Source organism: Cervus canadensis, chromosome 13 (assembly GCF_019320065.1).
Source record: "Cervus canadensis isolate Bull #8, Minnesota chromosome 13, ASM1932006v1, whole genome shotgun sequence".
Lineage (NCBI taxonomy): Eukaryota > Metazoa > Chordata > Mammalia > Artiodactyla > Cervidae > Cervus > Cervus canadensis.
In genome coordinates, this window is record NC_057398.1 from 27,300,194 (window position 1) to 27,312,848 (window position 12,655).

Sequence of the window (12,655 nt, forward strand, 5' to 3'; positions counted from 1 at the left end):
GTCACACAGTTATGTGAAGAGGGGAAGCAGGATACAAACCCAGGCATTTAGGCTCTGGTGCTCATTTGCATAACACCTGGCCTGTATTGGCCTCCCACACTGCTCCGTACCTGTATAGATGAACAAATGAGTTACTTTCGATTCACTGTTTACAAGGCAACCCGAGGCAAACCAGGGAGGAGAGGTCACAGCCACCCCCATGAGCTGTGGGAGGTGTGCTGTGCCTGGTGGTGGCACTGTGACCGACCTGGGTTTTTAATAACAAGCATTTCTTCTATTAATATCTTTCAACTGGGGCATCAAATTCATTTTTATAATTGTGCTGATACTTGAGAATAAAATCCCCTTGGGGAGCCACCTTCCTCCAGCATGGTGCTGTTTTTCTTAAGTCACAGGTAACGGGGGGCATCTCCTAAGTCCAGCAAGAAGAGAGGTGTGGTGTGAAGCTGAAGCCTTGTGGCTGCAGCAGCCCCGGGCAGGCATAGATGGTCACCATTGAGCATCAGTGTCACTCTCATGGGATAGCTTCACAAGACCCTACAGAATCATTCAGAAAAACAGAATTTGGAAAACACTCAATTTTTTAAACTGCTATCCTATGTTATGAGGAGCTGTTGTTGTTTAGTCCCTAAGTCATGTCCGACTCTTTTGCCACCCAATGGAATGTAGCCCACCAGGCTCCTCTGTCCATGGGGTTTCCCAGGCAAGAATACTAGAGTGGGTTGCTGTTTTCTCCTCCAGGGCATCTTCCCAACCCAGGGATTGAACCCAGGTCTCCTTCACTGACAGAGTCTTTACCATCTGAGCCACCAGGGAAACCCAGCAACACTGAGATAATATTTAACCATTGTTGAATCCAACCCCACTTTACAGATGGGAGGACCGAGGCGCCAAAGGATCCAGTAGCTGACCCTGGGCCGTATATTTAGGGATAGTTTAGAGACGCTAAAACCACAAATTCTGGTTTTATTCCACCTCGTCAAAGATCATGTAATTTATATTTTTTAATGGCTTGCATTTTATGTGCAAGAAAAAATATCCCCATGAACAGGATGAATGGAACCTCAGGTGCCTAACCCTCTTGATGCCGAGCCACTCAGCCTGCCATGGCTCACCCAGCTCTCCCAGGGACCCCCCTGCAGGCCTCACCCAGAGCAGGTAACAGGAGCCCAGGTCTCTGAACTGGGGGTGGGGGCTGGGAAGGGAGGGGATGGGCAGGAAAGGTCAGCACAGGCACAGGCTGCTTAGAAATGAGCAATCTGGGGCCCAACCAGAATGTTCACAGAATTGCAACATCCCGGGAAGCTATGCCAGAGGCATATTCCCTGTCACAGGTCCGTGGTTTGGAGTGGGACTAGGGGACTCTCCATAAACACAACTGAGGAAGGTCTCAGCAAGCTGGGCAATGGCTGGGCCTAGAGAGATCTTGGGTGGTGAAGTCAAAACAGACCACCTTGCCATTACCCCCTGGCCAGGCCTGTCTTCCCCTAAAGCCCCCTCCTCATTGTGCCCCTACTTCTTCTGTCTGGTGAGCTCCAGCTGCCGGGGCTCAGCTCCCAGCTGCCCAGAGGGACCTCAGCTCCCAGCTTGACATCTGAGGCCCCACACAATCAGGCTAAGTCCTACTTTCACAAATTCCAGCCACCCTGACCCCCATCAGGTTCCAGCCCCTTGGGCAGTTCTCCTTCAATTCCTTTCCTGCCTTTGTTGCTAGCAAGGATTGCGAACCCCCACCACACTATTTGTGGGGCTGCAGAGGTTATTTTACCTCTATGGCCTCAGTTTACTCATCTGTAAAATGGGGATAATCATAGTCCCTGCCTCACAGGTGGTTGTTTAAATATAATAATGCAGCTGAAACCCTCAGCACCATACTTGACATGCGTACAGAACATTCTATGATAGTTGTTACTGAGCCCTGCACTCCTGCCAGGGGTGTGGTCATGGATGTCAGAGTCTTTACTGAGGCAGAAAGCACCTACAGCCTCCGACCTATCCCATCCCTCACCCCGCCACCACACACACAGCCTGAACCTCCAGTCTGCCCACAACTAGTGGGGCTAGGGACAGCAAAGAGACACGGAGACAAAGCTGATCCTGAGGGTTCTAGTGGACCTTCTTTTTAATTGGGGGATATGTGGTAGGCAGTCTCTTGTACACCAACCAGTTCTCAGTGGTCCTGATCCACACACTTCATAGCATGGGATATTCCATGACTAGGCTTGCTGCTAGGTCCTGAGGATGGATGCTGGGACATGGTCCCCAGCCTCTGGGGAAAGAGCTGGCTGGTCCATCATGTGACGCAGGGGGCCATACTTGTCAGCTGTTGCACAGACCCCACCTGAAGACAGCTTCCAAAAGGAAAGGAAAGGAGAAATAAGTAGTGGTGGAGCGCCTCCCTGCATTGGAGAGCCTGCTTCCAGAACCTAATGGTACAGCTTGCCTGGGGTTTTACAATAGTGCCGTCTGTCACTTTGCATCTTTTAAAAAACCATATTTATTTGGCTACATTGGATCTTAGTTGAGGCACGCAGGTTTAGTTGCCCCATGGCATGTGGGATCTTAGTTCTCCCACCAGGGATTGCACCCCTGCCCCCTGCATTACAAGATGGATTCTTAACCACTGGACCACCAGGGAAGTTCATGTTACTTTGCATCCTGCATTACCAGTTTCTTCTGACCATCACTCTGGAGATGTGATAGTGTCACTGGCTCACACACGAGGTGGCTGAGGTTTGGGGAAGTTAACATCACTTGCTCCGTGTGTCACAGCTTGCCATGGATGGAACAGAGACTCACACCCAGGCATCCTGACCCCAGGAGACAGCCTTAGAAGAAATCATCCCCCAACACACACCCCACCTGCTCTAGACTCTACTGAGAAGCCAGGGGCTGGTGACACAGACACTCGTGTCCTCCCCGCACCCAAGCTGGGAGAGCTGTCCCATGATGGCCTTCAGAGTCGGTCACAACTGCCACGCACTCTTCCTTTTACTCAGCAGTGTTTCTTGGCTGCTGCTCTGGGACCCTGACGTCTGCTGATGAGCTAGAGTGTGTGGAAGGGCTTTTCAGTGTAAGCTCCATGGGCACAGAGACTTTTGTCTGATTTGTGCCCGCTGCTGGCATCCATGGATATTGGTTGAATGACAGTGTCAGGTACCGGTATAAGAAACAGGGTGGGAAGGGCTGGGGCCGCTCTCTTAGATGGATGGTCAGGAAAGGCCTCCTGAAGAAGACATTTGAGGAGCATCCCGAATGAATGAGTGAGCACCTGCTGTGTGCCCTGCTAAGTCGCTTCAGTCATGTCCAACTCTTTGGGACTGTAGCCTGCCATGCTCCTCTGTCATGAGATGCTCCAATCAAGAATACTGGAGTGGGTGGCCATGCCCTCCTCCAGGGGATCTTCCCGACCCAGGGATCGAACCCACATCTCTTTAAGTCTCCTGCATTGGCTGGCGGGTTCTTTACCACTAGCCGCCACCTGGGAAGCCCTGCCATGTGCCCGGTGCCCTGCTAAACTCTGAACTTGGATTATCTCATCCGGTCCTCATGGTAATACCCTCAAGGATAGGTGCTATGATCCCATGTAACAGATGAGGAAACTGAGGCACAGCAGTCATTGCAACTTGTTCTTCAGAGCCAGAATTCGGCCCAGACTCTCTCCTTCGCTGGATCCTAAGCCACAGCTCCAGCTCTGTGACAGCCACAGAGGAAGGGCCAGATGTCTCCCTCGGCCTCTTGGTCTCTGACCATCTGGAAGTCAGGCCTTTGGCTGCAGGGCTGTTCGACAAGACAGGATGGCCACTCCCAGCTCGGACCCAGGCTACACAGAGACCTTGAGTTTGGCTCCCAATTTAGCGGGTGCAAAGACTGTGGCTGGTTGGGTAGGCAGGGCCCCCGGCTGGGACCCTTTCTCTGGAAGGGAAAGATGCCCAGGATCATGAAATTTGGCCCTTGCCAACAGAGGTCAGGTCCTCTGATCCAGCCAGCTATTCCTTGTCTGCTGGATTTCCTGGACCAGCATAGCTGGAGCCCATGGCCCTCCCCTCAGCATCACGGAGAAAACAGCCCATGAAGATACACCAGCGGGGAGCAGGACCCAGGGTGAACGGCAGAGGACTGTCCTGCAGTCACACACCACAGCTAGCTGGGGGTCCAACTTGTCCCGTCATCAGCTGTGACCTTGTAGGATGGTGACAGGGCCCCATGGCAGCCCAGGTGGCCGGGCTGTAGATGTCTCCTCTGTCCCTGTTTTCCCATGACACACACATTACCAAACAATAGAACAGAGGACCAAGCCCAAACCCACTGTTGACTCTTTTATTAGACTCCGTTTCACATTTTCCTTCACGTGGAGTCATTTAATCTTTATAACAGTTCTTTGATAGGAGTAGTGTTGATTCCCTGCCCCCATTTCAAATATGGAGAAACGAAAACTTGAGTTAAAAGAACTTATCCATGACATTCGTTTGCTCCTTTATCCACTGACAAAATAATGGCTGAGCATCTACTAATGGTTTGTTTCTGTTCCAGTCTCCCAGCTAGTGTGTGGCAGAGACCGGCTTGAACCCAGGGCTTCCTTTCTCCAGGGCCCGAGCATGGGGGACGCCCCTCACCCCCACACATTCTGCTAGTCCAGGGGTCAAGGGCCTCTGGGCATCTCCTGGCCAAAGGTTGGCCCCAGCCATGCCCCTGGTAATGCTGCCCTCTCCCCGTAGGAAAGCGAGGATGCTGTGAAAGCTCTGGCTAAGGAGAAGGACCTGCTGGAGCGCGAGAAGTGGGAGCTGCGGCGCCAAGCCAAGGAGGCCACGGACCACGCCACAGCACTGCGCTCCCAGCTGGACCTCAAGGACAACCGGATGAAGGAGCTGGAGGCGGAGCTGGCCATGGTGAGACCCCGCCCCTTCGCCCACATAGGCGGGAAGAGGGGGGGGCACCTGCCGGAAGTGGTGTCATGTTCTGGGAGGAGGAGGTGCTAGGAGACAAGGCATACCAGTGGGTTTAGGTGGGAGTCCGGAGGGGCGGGACTAAGGCAGGGGGCGGGCCCTGGGATGCTCTCTCTGCTTTTTTTCATATCAACCACACAGCCTTCCATCTGCCTGCTGGGGGCCAGGCCTGTGGGAATGCTGGGAGACCATCCACTAACATTTGGGAGGAAAAACACCAAAAAATTAATAATGGTTATCTCTGGGTAGTAAGATCAGAAGTGGCTTCTATATCCTTTTCCCTATTTTTCCACACTATTGTCTTATTGCTTGGATCCTCAAGGGAAAAAAATGTTATTTTTTTCTAACTTAAAACATCCTTCAGAATACTTCCAAACACTGTGTTTTCCTCAGAGATGTGCAGCCTGCCTGTGGAGATAGAGTCTAGGTGGTGTTTTCAAGCTTGGTCAGGCAACAGAACCAAGGTCCAGAGCCCTAGAGTTCTGTTCTGCCTTCTCCTGTGTGACCTTGGGCTGCTCACTGAACTTCTCTGACCTTTACCTGGTCCTGGAGTGGAGGTGAGGATCTTTATTCCACCCTGCCTTCCCACCAGGTGTTTGAGAAACTCCAGGGACCTCGTGGTTTAAAGGGCCTTGAAACCGCTGCTGCTGCTAAGTCACTTCAGTCGTGTCCGACTCTGTGCGATCCCATAGACGGCAGCCCACCAGGGTCCCCTGTCCCTGGGATTCTCCAGACAGGAGTACTGAAGTGGGTTGCCATTGCCTTCTCCAATGCATGAAAGTTAAAAGTGAAAGTGAAGTCGCTCAGTCGTGTCCGACTTCCAGCGACCCCATGGACTGCAGCTCACCAGGCTCCTCCATCCAACAGATTTTCCAGACAAGAGTACTGGAGTGGGTTGCCATTCCCTTCTCCAGCCTTGAAACTACCAGAGGCTTAATGCAATGGTGGGTGGGAGGAGAGTGTGGAGGGGAATTCCTGGGACAGGACCTGGGGAAGTCCCACCTGGCTCTTAGCCAGAACTCAGCGTTCTCCTGGAAAGCACTGATGCCAGATAACAGTGGTTGCTGCCATGGATTCTGGGTTCAAATACAGCCCCCATTGCTATCTAGCGGTGTGACCTTGGGCAGGACCCTTCACCCATCGGGCTCTCAGCTCCCTCAGGTGACAGTAGGGATAACTGCATATACTCCATGGCTTTCCCAGTGGCTCAGATGGTAAAGAATCTGCCTGCAATGCAGGAGACCTGGGTTCAATCCCTGGGTCGGGAAGATTCCCCAGAGAAATAAATGACAACCCACTCCAATATTCTTGCCTGGAGAATTCCATGGACAGAGGAGCCTGCATATACTCTATAGGGCTCTGGTGAGGGTTTCAATGAAATAATGCAAGAGAAGCACTTAGCCACTCCTGTACATGGTGAGTGATGATATGACAACGGGAAGGTTTTAAATAGTCACTTCTTTCAGGACCAGGGGTTGCCCAGGGCAGGTCAGGATCCATGGGCCACTTCCTGGGACCAATCCCACCCTCTGCCTCCTGGGTCTCCATGTCCAATGCTGACCCCTAGTGGTGAGAGCTTCCCAGGCTAGAGGAAGTTCCATCTCCTGGGTCTCTGGGATCTTCCCACCAGTGGGGTGAGTGGTGCTAGTGGCCCTGCTGCCACACACAGACGAGACAAAAACCTTTCAAGTTGTAGATCTAGGAAGGGGGCTCAGGGTGAGACAAGACCGCTGTTCTGCCAAGTCTTCCTGGTGTCCTATGGATGGACAGATGGGTCCTCATGGCCTTGGACCACGAGCTGCAGGCATGCTGGGGAACTCTGGTGTCTTTCAGGACTAGGAGCCAGCTCATCTCTACTTCCACTCACCATGCCCGGGTGACTCAGCCTGCTTTGGTTCTAAGAGCCTAAGGCCAGTGGCACGTAGGCTCTTGCCTCCTCACTCTGGCCAGTTTCACACCTCTCTGCTAAGTGTGAATAGAGAGGTGAATATTTGCAGCTCAAGGTGATGGGTTTGCTGTCACATCAACACAGCCCATGACAGCCCCCATGTTGTTGGTGTGTCCACTTGCCTGGAGGTCCCCTCTATTGCAGAATTTCACGGCCTGGAGGCCTCCAAGACTCCGGTCAGTGCTGTCTGGCTCCCCTCACTGCACTGCTGGCCAGGTCGAGAGCAGATGGAAGGCACTTTCCCTGCGTGTGCACCCCAAGTCCTTGTGTTGTAAGCAACAGAAAGCAGCTCTGGCTAGTTCGAGCACACCGCGTGCACTGGAAGGAAGTCAAGAGCTCACAGGTGCAGTGGGGAAGCAGAGGGTCAGCTTGGAAACGGGCCAAGGCCAAGGCAGCTGCAACCAGTGGGGAAGCCACGAGTCCATCTGGAATGGTCCGCTCAGTGACCCCTGCCAGGAGGATGAACCCGAACCCTTTGTCCTCTGGATTTCACTTCAGTTTTTAAAGTGATCCTGTACAGGATATCCAAATGGCCCATCTGGGGTCACCTGCTTACTCCTGTTCCAGGAGTTCTGGCTCTGGCACCAGTGATGGGTCATTTCATCAAGTGACCTGTGCCCACAACACTGAAGACCTGAGGCAGCTGCCAGGTGAGGGGCGAGCAGGCCCTGTCCCAAATCAGGAATCATCCCTCCCCTACCCAGCTCCACACACCCTATGCAGCTGAAAAGGGCCGCTTCACTTGAGTAAGAAAGAGACAAAGACACAGCTTCCCAAGAAATGAATACCTCTCTTGGTGTTTGGTGATGGGCACCTGAGGCTCCCACCCTTGGGGAGGGGACATCTCCTGATAACAACTCCTGGCCGAACTAGGCATTCCCACCCAAGGAGCAGTTTCGCCTCTGCAGCCACACTGGCTCCACAGGCCACCCTGTGGTGGCGGTTTTGTTAATTTAAAAACTGTTCAGCATGCTGTTTTATTGAGAGACTAGTCACATACCATAAAATTCATCCTTTTATGATGTACAATTTAGTGGTTTTTAGTATGTTCACAAAGTTGTACAACCATCACCACTATCTAATCCCAGAACACTCTCCTCCCCTTAATAAGAAACCATAGCTGTTAGCAGTCACTCCAGTGAGCTGTATATTCTTACTGTGCCCATTTCACAGATGTGGAAACAGGTCTGGCGTGCAGGAGGCTCACCCAGAGCTGACCAGAGAATTGAGAGGCAGAGCTGGGAGTCCGGCAGTCCTCACGCTCTGTGATGGGAGGCCTCTGAAAGGATGTCCAGGTGCTGGCCTGGAGGAGACACCCCCTCTTAGCAGCAGGCCAGAGACAGGACTGCCAGCCCAGAGGTCACAGGCTTCCCCCCCACCCATCCCAGGTGCTAGGCCGTTCCCTGGAGCCTGGTTCCCGGTGGCCTAGACTTTTGTTGTTTTGTATCAAGGCTGCTTCTCCAAAACAGGAAACAATTCTTAAGTTTACTATGTACACTGTTACCAAGGCTTCTCGCCCTCCACACTGTTGACATTTGGGGTCAGAGAATCTGGTGGGCCATCCAGTGCAGTCGGTTGTGCAGTAGCACCCATCCCTGGCCTCCACCTACTAGACGCCAGGAGCACCTCCCAACTATGGGAAAGTCTCCAGACATTTCCCAGAGTCCCCTGGATGGGGAGAGGATTCGCCCTGGTGAGAACCACTCCTCTGTAGAGCAGGATGTTTCTCAAGAATGGAGTATGGGATTCCCTCGTCTCGGCGTCTGTTTGCGCCCTGGTTGGTCAGTTCTAACACAGTCCCAGTTTGGGTCCTGCATTTTCTGGCCATGTGACCTTTGACAAGTGACTTAACTTTCTGAGCCTGTGTCCACGTGTAGAAGACCTTTCTCCTGGGGTGATTGGGAGGTGCGGTGATGAGGGATGAAGGCAGGCTCACCTTCCACCATCAGTGGATGTTAGCTGTTCTTACTGATGTTGGAGACCATCCTGTCCTCAGGCCACCCCGAGATGAAGAGTTGTGGATTCTCGTGTCCTGTCTGTCTACTAGCCGGTCATCGTGTGACCTGGAATGGCCTGGGCCTCAGTTCCTTCATATGTAAAAAATGACAGCTGTCACATGCCCAGGCAAGGCTGGCACAGTGAGCACCAGTGAGAGGCAGGGTCGAGTGGCAGGGGGACCAGGGTGGTTTGGGTTCCTTTTTTAACAGCTGTGCTCTGGGTTGGCGCCACCACTGGGTGGACACCACCTCTGGGTTCCTTCCCTCTAAGAAAATCAGCCCGGCCACACAGCACACTTCCCAGCCCTGGACCACTGCCATTCTGGCCAGCAGACCAGCCCTTGCCCACAGTCAGCTCCGACATTGGGCCTGAGCTCAGACCCCCCCAGCCACACATGTGAGGGTCAGAGCCTGCCCAAGCCTGACGTTGTCCCCCATAGGGCCTCTCTCCACCCTCTGGGGTGCTTGGAGAAGGTGTGGACCCAGTATTGCCTTATCAGCTCATTCTGGTGCCTCCGCACTGGACCCACTGCCACCACATCCTGAGATCCAGGACAGGGTCACAGTAAGCCCAGGAAGACAGTCGTCGAGTCCGCTTGTAGCCAACGTGATGCCTCTTTAGTGCAAACTCAGCGTTTGTGCGGCTGGAGTCCACCCGAGCATGACCTTCTCATGTTTCCTTGAAAGGTTCCTGCCCTGAAATCCTCCCAAGCTTTGGCGGGAGAGATATCCCTCGGGGATCTTCCCCACCCAGGGATCAAATCCATGCCTCTTATGTCTCCTGAATTGGCATGCTAAGTTGCTTAAGTCGTGTCCGACTCTGTACGACCCTCTGGACTGTGGCCTGCCAGGCCCCTCTGTCTGTGGGGTTCTCCAGGCAAGAATACTGGAGTAGGTTGGCATGCCCTCCTCCAGGGGATCTTCCCTACCCAGGGATCAAACCCGCGTCTCTTACGTCTCCTGCATTGGCAGGTGGGTTCTTTACCACCAGTGCCACCTGGGAAGCCCCTCAGGCCAACTCTCTGACTGGAAACACAGCCTGGCCTTCAGGCAGTTAGGAACCTGAGGGGGAGGAGGGCAGGGCTCCACACTCCTGCCTTCTACTTCCTGGATTATCCAATCTCACAGAGGCATAAATAATCCTAACAGCCTGCTACTGTTGGACAGCAAACCAGACAGTATCCTGGGCCTTCCTGTGAATTATTCCGTGTCTGACTCCTACTTGTGAAGTAGAAACTGTTTCATAATAACAGTCACTGACATTTATTGAGCCTTTTTTTTTTTTATTAAACCAAAGGCCAAGTGCTCTCCATAGCAACCATGTTTCCTCATCAGACAGACAAGGGTGTGAAGGCACAGGCGAGGGGGCCTCTCTCAGGATCCCCCAGCTAGGAAGCGGCAGAGCTGGGCTCAGATCCAGGCTGTTGGATCCCAGAGCCCAGGCTCCAAGGCACTATACTGGGCTTCCTTGTCCCACAACTCCAGGGGGCGCACTTACAGATAATGATCCCTCTCAGTTCCCCATCTTACCCTGAAGACCCTGAGGCTCAGAGTTGTGGAGTAACTTGCTCCACATTACACAGCAAGTCAAATAGTAGAAATGGAGTTTGCTCCGTGTTCTGTCTGACTTTTGTCACATGAGGGTGTTTGAGCCAATTCACCAGTTCCCAGGAGCTCAAAACTGGGTTTAGGGTGCCCAGTAGGGCGTGTAGGCTCAGAGAGAAGAGTGAGCTCCTAGTGTTGAACTGCATTCAATAGAGGAGATTAGTAGAGAAATGTGCGGATTGCCACCAAAAAAAAAGAAAAAATGATCCAGGGCAGCATCGAGAGAGAGTGTGTGTGTGTGTGTGTGTACATGCAAGTATTTTAAGTTAGACTTTATATGCTTCATCTGCAGTTCACATCTCTGTTTTGCTCAGTCTTGGGAGATTTAAACTCATGAGTGGACAGTTTGTGACAGGTTCCTGTGCTCAGAACTCACAGGTAGACCCGCCCCGTCCTACAGGACTAAAGATAGGCTCCTCCACATTGTCAGGCAGGAATAATGCCAAGTTGCCTGCTGAGTTATTCCTAGAAGGTGCTGCTCTCAGGCCGAGACAGAGGTGAGGCTCCACCTGGGAGAAGGAAGCCAGGTGGGGACAGGAGAGTGGTCCTGCCCAGGCCTCTTGCTGGGCTGCTCATTTCAGGGGCTGACTTGGACTTGCCTGTGTTTTCCATGTGCGTGGCTGGGGATGCTTGCAAGAGGGCAGAGCTGAGAGTCAGCACTGATGGCAGGCTGACCAGGCGCTCACTTCCCACCAGAGCCCACCTGTCTGGCAGCCAAGATGGGTCGGGCAGAAGGAAGCCAGGGAGTGGGGCCGCCAACTACACAGAGTGGAGCCAGGATGGAGGGCTGGGAGGCCAGATGCACAGACAGCTGTGGGGAGAGCAGGTGTGGTCCCCAGTGAGGCGCCGTGGTCCAGGAAACGCGTCCATGATGCTGGTGGGCCTGCTGCAGGCACACGGCAGCTCCAAGACACAGCCAGCCTGGCTCCTTCCTTCAGTAAAAGGATTGCCCCGTTGTTCCTGTAGTAACTGAACAGCGCAGATTCCCTGGGCTGTCTGCCTGGACGTGGCAGAGACCTGCTTCCACTCCCTCTGCAGTTTTCCTGAGTGCTTCACTCGTTGTGCCCAGCCCCAAGCCAGGTGCTGGGGATCCTGTGGTGACCAGCCACACCCCACTCTCTGCCTCATGGCTCCAGAGTCTGCATCACTTGTGCTGGTTATTTCCTTGCCCCAGAGGAGGGTGGGCGCCATAGACAACCATGGGGCTTCCAGGCTTGGGGCCCAACTTTGACGTCATGCCTGCTGTGCACTCCTAGAGAAGTTCCTTAACTTCTCTGAGTTCTGATTTACCTTCTGGCAAGCACAGCTAATCCTGCACTCCCTACTTAAGACCCAGGGCTGTACACTTGAGTACATGATAGTTTTCTAAACCAGGTGGAGATTATCGCCTGGCTAGTGGATGAGAAGCTGACTCCTTCAACTCAGCCTCTCTCTGCCCAGGGGGTTTATATTCCCTGGGGGCTGGAAGTGGAAGGGAAGTGATTTCATAGACTCCTGGCATATCCAAGCTAGAGAGAACACTAAAGACTGGTCCAAACTTTTCATTACACAGATGGGGAAACTGAGGCTCAGAGAAGGCAGTGATTTATCTAAAATAACACAGCTGGTCAATGTGATGAGGCTGTATCCGGCTTTAGGCCAAGGACTTCATTTCTCAGCTGGAATCTCTTTCTCTGCCTGGAGGAGCCCAGGGTCTTGGGGTATGGAAAGTTCTGGAGCTAGGAGAAAGATGAGATGAAGTCTTTCCATTTCATCTGTGTTCATATTAGGGGCAAAGCCAGCACTCATGGTGGCCCTGCCATCTGTTCTCAATTCGAGCCCATGGGCCCCTCCCCTGGCATGAGCCTGGGGGAGTAAGTGGGGAAGCAGAAATTGACTACGATGGGAAGACTAGGCATTAATACATTTCTAATATGTACTCTTTTTCTTCCCTGAATAATTTGGGATGACTTCTAACAAGACCACCCCCCCATACCCTGGTGGGGAGCTAACCCAAAGCTCTGTGACCTCAGCCATGAGACAGAGAAAGGAAGACCTGTCTGATTATTGGTGAATAATCACCTGCCCAAGCTCAGCCCCACACCTGTGTCCCAGATTTCCTTGTGTCTCACGTGTTCTCATGGAATCCTGAGAGCCAGGCTGAGGGTCTGCCCTGTTCC

At 53.0% G+C, this 12,655-nt stretch overlaps 1 protein-coding gene across 6 annotated transcripts in view; it reads left to right on the plus strand.

The window, feature by feature from the left end:
* KAZN (kazrin, periplakin interacting protein) overlaps positions 1–12,655 on the plus strand; it is a 1,309,958-nt gene that overhangs the window by 1,236,882 nt on the left and 60,421 nt on the right. For all 6 annotated transcript variants that reach the window (XR_006272546.1, XM_043485112.1, XM_043485113.1 and 3 more), the window contains one exon: positions 4,719–4,889. Coding sequence is in view for 5 of the 6 variants with exons in the window: in XM_043485112.1 (XP_043341047.1) it covers positions 4,719–4,889 (171 nt within the window). In the remaining variant the exon portion in view is untranslated. The remainder of the gene's footprint in view (positions 1–4,718; positions 4,890–12,655) is intronic.